The sequence below is a fragment of the Priapulus caudatus genome, unplaced genomic scaffold (assembly GCF_000485595.1).
Source record: "Priapulus caudatus unplaced genomic scaffold, Priapulus_caudatus-5.0.1 Scaffold1048, whole genome shotgun sequence".
Classification (NCBI taxonomy): Eukaryota; Metazoa; Priapulida; class Priapulimorpha; order Priapulimorphida; family Priapulidae; genus Priapulus; species Priapulus caudatus.
Window position 1 is genome coordinate 28852 of NW_014578109.1, and position 6494 is coordinate 35345.

At 50.8% G+C, this 6494-nt stretch overlaps 1 protein-coding gene across 2 annotated transcripts in view; it reads right to left on the reverse strand.

Annotated features, from left to right (window-relative positions):
- Positions 1–3609: 3609 nt before the first annotated feature.
- Positions 3610–6494, reverse strand: part of LOC106815136 (MKRN2 opposite strand protein-like) — a 15863-nt gene continuing 12978 nt past the window's right edge. For both annotated transcript variants that reach the window (XM_014819568.1, XM_014819569.1), the window contains exon 5: positions 3610–4684. In XM_014819568.1, coding sequence (XP_014675054.1) covers positions 4483–4684 — 202 coding nt within the window. In that variant the 3' untranslated portion in view covers positions 3610–4482. The remainder of the gene's footprint in view (positions 4685–6494) is intronic.

Here is a 6494-nt window from a genome sequence, read left to right on the forward strand (position 1 = left end):
GCACATAGAGAATTCGCGTAACACTGGAACTAAACGCCCCTCCCCATCCCTCCTACACCCCACCAACCGCATCGCCGGGAAGGCCTTTCTGACGCGTTCCGGGTAATTATACCGATCTCTATGGTGCCTGAGTCCGCCCCCCCCCACGCCTCTGCCTGCGCGCCCCCACCCCCAAACGCTGATCTCATCCGATAGCTCAGTTTTTATTCTCAGGGGAGGAGCCAGTGTTTCAACTTCACGAGTCTGAACAGCTACTGAATGCAGCAGCCAACTAGATGCTTTGCCTTGAGCTGTTTGTCGGATCATTTCATCAGGCCACCGCAGCGAGTCCATTGTGATGTGTCCGAAAACGTGGCATGCGCTGCGAGGCCCGTGTCTGATATGTTCACAGAGGATATAAGTTCGGAGTCAACACCTCTTCCAGTACGTGCGCTGATGAGCGCACTTACTGTCGGCGATGATCCGTGATGCCGAGGTGTCGCCGTTGTCGGCAAACAGTCGTCCTCAAACCTTCGGTGCGCGATGCTTGTGTCGAACACGAGGCAGTCGCTGTTCATGATCGCCGACTGCACGCCCTCGTGGATGCTGCGCGGCGTCGCCTCCCACGTCAGCCGCCGTCGATGGCCGTTCAACTCCAGCCTCTGAGAACGAACTTTCGAAAGCAACGGTGGTGTCACTCTCTAGCGATTGTGAGCTTGTCTGTATTTAGACGATGACGATGCCGCGTTCGCTCAACTTGGCAGAGCGTGCAAGACATAGGCCGTGAATGTGTTCCGTATAGCGGAGGGCGCCTGAGTTGTGTTGTGACAAACAGGCCCTGAAACAACAGCAACGGACGCGCGAGCGCCGCAACCTGTAAATAAGGCGAGTTCTCGATTAGCGATAACGGCGACCGATGGAGTAAACTGAGCTAGTATGCCGAGTTCTGGAAGGGTGGAAGAGAGTCACCGTTACTGTGTCTGGGCGCGTGATCGTGGCCTCGACCCTAATACGAGGCAGCAGCACATTCGAAGCTTCTCGAAACACCTCGAGGTCTGACGAAGGAGGAGGGTTCTCCTCGCCCGTTAGCCTGATGACAGGGAAGTAAATCACGGTTAACAGTTAATGCGATGGGGCCTGTTAGGTGGGAGGAGGCCAAAAGACAACAGCCTGAAACCAACAGCCGACAGGGCGCATTTGTGATGAGGGAGATACTACGGATAACGCACAGGTTCCCGTGGTGGTGGGTCGCGTATAGACAAGAACTCGAGAGGTGGTCGCTCGTGCCTACACCCCGATGTGCACGAGGTACCAACAACGACGGGGAAATCACGGTTAATTAACAGGTAACGCGACGGAGCCCGTTGGGTGGGAGGTGGGGGGGGCAGCCGGGAGAAAATGGCTCGGCGGCTCTTCGTCAGCGTCTCCCAATCACCGTGTAATGAGCTAGCCGCACGCTTGCACTCTTCTGCCTGCACTTGCCAGCGGGTCCGCGGCCCTGGGGCCACGTGTCTTACGCGATTGCGCATCGACTCGGGAGATCAGTCCCTTGAGGTCTGTGCCGCGTCTGGGAATAGAGTAGACGTGCGGCCGCATCGCGCGAGCAGTGTTCCAGGAGTACGTGCTGCTAGCGGCAGGTGAGATGCTCCATCAGATCCGCCATCGCGGCTCGAGAGCTCCGCCCCCAGTACCCGGCGTACTGGTGAAAGCTGCGCGTCTCCGTGCGATGTAACTCATACCAGTTTAGTCTTCATGGTCGTTCACTTCAAGGTCATCGGTGAGATCACCCCGATGCGCTCTCACCTGCTACGCACGAAGTTCTCGCTTGCTTCCGCCGTGCCGAGTGAGTGAGTCTGCTCTCCCCCACGCGCGCTGTCCCCTGGTGATGCTGGCGATGCAGGTGGCTGGGGGTGTGAGGGATGGGGGAGGGGGTTAGTCAGTAATACCATCTCTATCTGCTGAGTCCGCCCCCCCACGCTCTCTGCCTGCGCGCCCACCCCACAACGGTGATCCTCATCCGGATAGCTATTTTTTTCTCATGGGGAGGAGGCAGTGTGTCAACTTCACGATCTCACGATGTACTGAATGCAGCAGCAACTCAGTGCTGCCTTGGCTGTTGGTGATCTTTCTCAGCCACCGCATGTCGTGTGCCATTGTGATGTCACGAAACGTGGCGCGCGAGGTCGCTGAATATTTTTTAATCTGTTGTCGAGAAGCTCTTCCAGTAGGTGGCGCCACTGCGTGATTTCGCGGCGTGAAGGCGTTTTCTTCTGGCGTCGTTGTTTAGATGCCTGCCGCAGCGCAAAAGGCCGTGAATTTTACCGCTACGGGGCGTATTTTTTTTCGGAGCCGACGCGCGGCGCACTGTAAATAGATTCTCGCGACTTAGGAGTAGGTAGTATGCCCCGACTCGCGAGGTAAAATTCACTGTCTTTTCTCGCGTCGTTCGACCGTAATACGGCAGGGGGATTTGATTTCCCTGTGCGAGGAGGAGGAGGTTTCGCCGCGGTGTGGTTCGCAGAAGATCGACTGGCCGCTGGTGGCTACACCCGCAATGTACGCGTAAGGCACTTATGAGCTGCTGCACGCTTCCACTCTCTGCTGCACTTGAGGCGGGCCGCTGGCCGCTGGCTGTCGTACACGATTGCAGAGTCGCTGGTCTGTGCTGTCTGGGAATAGAGTAGGTGCGCGCATGCGCGGAGGCAGTGGTCCAGGGTACGTGCTCTAGGGAGGTGAGATGCCCGACCTCGCCCGAGCCCGCCCCAGTCGCCCGCTATGTAATAGCTGCGCGTGCGTGCGTGTAACTACTACCGGTTTGTCCTGCAGGATAAGCGACAAGCAAACGTCACTAGAGCTCTGGTGTTATAGTTGCTGCCGGCGTTTAGAATGTGCTGCGCCATTCTCGCCCGCGGCTGGAAACTGGACGTGATAATTTGTATGAACTACTTGCCCGCCCAAAGTTCCATTTGAAGGAACGCCGATGATTCAAAGTTGTTACTTCCATTGACGTAAATATTTTTTGGCTTGTACAGATAAGAAGAGTCTTACTAACGCAAAAGCGCTAGAATGTTCTCGCATCACCGTCGGTTAGGGAAGAGTAGAGCAATTTTCTATCACAAAACAAATTTCGAGGCGATTTTAGTATTAATGAAATAGATTTTAAACGAATGATCTGCAAATAGAATTGAGTACTAGGAACGCAACGAAATCCCCGCGAGCATTTGAGGTACGGCAGTTGCTACACAGTAGCAACACAGCTACAGGTTGTACTTTTTTGCTGGTCTGACTTTTAAAAGCTGCTGATAAACCGTGAATGTGACAGGTAGGAGTGAGAAGCTCGATTTTTTGCTGACGTTATAGCTGAGGCGCGAGGCGCGATGTGGATATTGTCATTGTATGATATAGAAATGTAAAATATGTAGATTTGGCATAATAAATGAATAAAATACTACGCTTGTGGTCTTTCGGTTTACTGTTCATAGTATTGCGTAGATGTTAGTCGGCATGCAAGTGTTGTTTCATATAAGTGTGATGTAATGTGGGAGTGTGGTCACGCTAAAGTCCTGTTAATAATAATAATAACTACAGTAACATCATCATTATCATTATCATTATCATGATCATCATCATCATCAACAACAACAACAACAACAACAACAACAACAACAACAACAACAACAACAACAACAATATAACTTATGCACAGTGTTATGCTTTCAAACACGTCTAATCCATGTTTCGACCTCACGTACCGCCCTGGGACAATATTTCAGTTACTATCCTGTGGCGCAAACGTACAATGTTACATTAATACTGATGCCATTACTACTGCTACTGCTAATGCAGCTGCTGCTTCTGCAGTAGTCGCTGTCTAAACTCGGTAGTGGACAGCCCCTGCTACACGGTGTTATGTAGTATTAGTTTGCTGTGGACAGCCCCTGTACAGTGCGTAATGCACTAAGCTTCACGTGGACAGCCCTGTACTCTATGCAATGTATCATAACGACGTGGACTGTTCCTGCACACTATGTGTGTGCTCTCACCTTGAAATAGACAAGTGAGACAGTGTGTAATATTATATTCTAAGCTTCACGTGGACAGCCCTTGCACAGTGTGCAATGCACTAAGCATCACACAGACATCCACTGCGGTGCATGCAGTTATATTATTTAGTAGAGAGTACTAGAGACAGACGCGATGTCCTAGATCATTTTCACGATGTTAGCTTGCAATCGTCACCTCGCGCGTAGGGTTACGCAATAACCGCTGGAAAAGAAGTCCCGCCAGCGTGACGTACGTAGTGAAGACACTATGAGGCACTGACGTACGCGGTCTCTGCACTCACTCGTCTGTACAGCATGACGTAGTGAAGGTGCTAGGAGGCGCTGACGTACGCAGTCTCTGCACTCACTCGTCTGTACAGCGTGACGTAGTGAAGGTGCTAGGAGGCGCTGACGTACGCAGTCTCTGCACTCGTCTGTACAGCGTGACGTAGTGAAGGTGCTAGGAGGCGCTGACGTACGCAGTCTCTGCACTCACTCGTCTGTACAGCGTGACGTACTTGGCGGCTTGGGTCATCCTGGGCAGAATCAACTCGGCGCAGAGTTGCTCCTTGCAGAGCGGAGCCGAGACGCGCACGGTCGCTTCAGCGTGGCGTAGAAATCCGACGACGAAGTCCAAGCAGTTGTGGTCACTCTCCGAGTAGCTGTATGAATGTCAAATGTTTTTGTGAGGTGATAATAAGAGGATCTTGAAGGCTGGGTAGAAGGGGAGGGGTCAAATCACAGTTTCCAGTAAATTGGTGTGTGTGATAATAAGAGGACCTTGATAGGACAAATCAGAGTTTACAGTAAATATTTGGTAATGAAACGTTTCGATTCTCAATTACTTGCCGCAAATAAAACGCGCTAAACGAAATTCACGGGGAAGAATTCGAATAGGCATTTTCACGCTAACTTTAGTTCTAGAAGGGAAATTATAATCGCGGGTCAAGCCAAGCGAACAAAAATTACGAATGTCTATCCAAATGATCGTGAATATATATATAATTATATATATAAATATATATATATAATTAAATATATATATATATATAAATGGCCAGTTCGCGCGTAGCACCCTGGTGATGAGCAGGGGCGGATCCAGGGCTGAAGCTAGACAGTATTTTTCCAGATTTTAAGGGCACATCCTTTCATAAAGCGCACACCACCCCACAATTTCAAAATTTCAAGGGTCCCTGGGCACAAAAATTAGCACCATTTGAGCACACATTTAGTCAAGCAGCAATAGCTAAAAACCATATGGAATTTTATTTCTGCATTTTGCCTGCGCTTTGCATACCAGCAATAAATGCAGAATGATTCAAGCACTTCCCTTCTTTTTCAGATATCAAAGCTAGTTTTGTTACCATGTAAAATTTTGATTTCCTTCAAGTTCTGTCAATGAATCAGAAGAAAAAGAAAACAAATAAAGAATATAGCCAAATTCCATCAAATTGTTTTCTGTATTTTTTAGCGCAAAATTTCGAAGGGCACTTTGAAATCTAGACCGTATTTCCCAATACGGCAAATACGGTCTGAATCCGCCCCTGATGAGTGTGAGAGATGAGGAGCTAACGCCGAGCTAACGTGAGAATAGGAACGCTTCGCACATGTGTAATTCTGCCAATATGGAACAACCAGGACACTACACGCGGGTGTTTCACACACAATCTCATACATTATAAATTAAGCGTTGATGAGGAGACATCATTCAGCTCACAAGTCGTGCAGATTCAACTGGCAGGTACTAGGTGCTGGATCTGGCAGCCTCATTAGTGGAAATTGATTTTTTTACCTCTGACGCTATACACTCCCACTCAATTAATCTGCTAAAGCCTGGCGCACGCGACCAAAGTTAAACGCAACAAATATCACCCGCTAAACGCTTGTGTGCTCCGGGCAACAGCTGAGAGAGAGAGAGAGAGAGAGAGAGAGAGAGAGAAAGAGAGAGAAGGGGGAGAGGTGAGAGAGAGTACAAGCACGTGGGAGACCTCTCTCATCCACACTCCCACTCCGACTCCTCACATCAATCCCCTACTCCGCTCCCGTGCATAGTCCTCTCCCCCTGCACGTCCCCCCCCCGGCTCGTCCGGAATCACACCATCCGCACCCGATCCACTCTCTCACGACCAGCTCGCCATCCTCGGTAGCTACCTCTCCCACGCTCCGCCCCGCCCCTCTCCTCCCGTCCTCCCACCCCTCAACACTCATCTCTCCCATCAACATCTCATGCCAACTCTCCTTCTCTGCGCTCACCTGCCTCCACCTCTCATCGTCCGTGCCATCGTCCGATCTCACACAGCCATCCATCTCTGCTCTCATCTCTCATCTCTCTCTATGCTCTCTCGTCTCGTCTCATCCTCGTCTCATCTCTCATTCTCGCTCTCCCGTTGCTCTCTCTCTCTCGTCTCTGCGTCTGCGTCTCTCTCGTCTCCTCTCTCTCTCTCCGCTATCTCTCTCCTCCTCCTCTCTCTC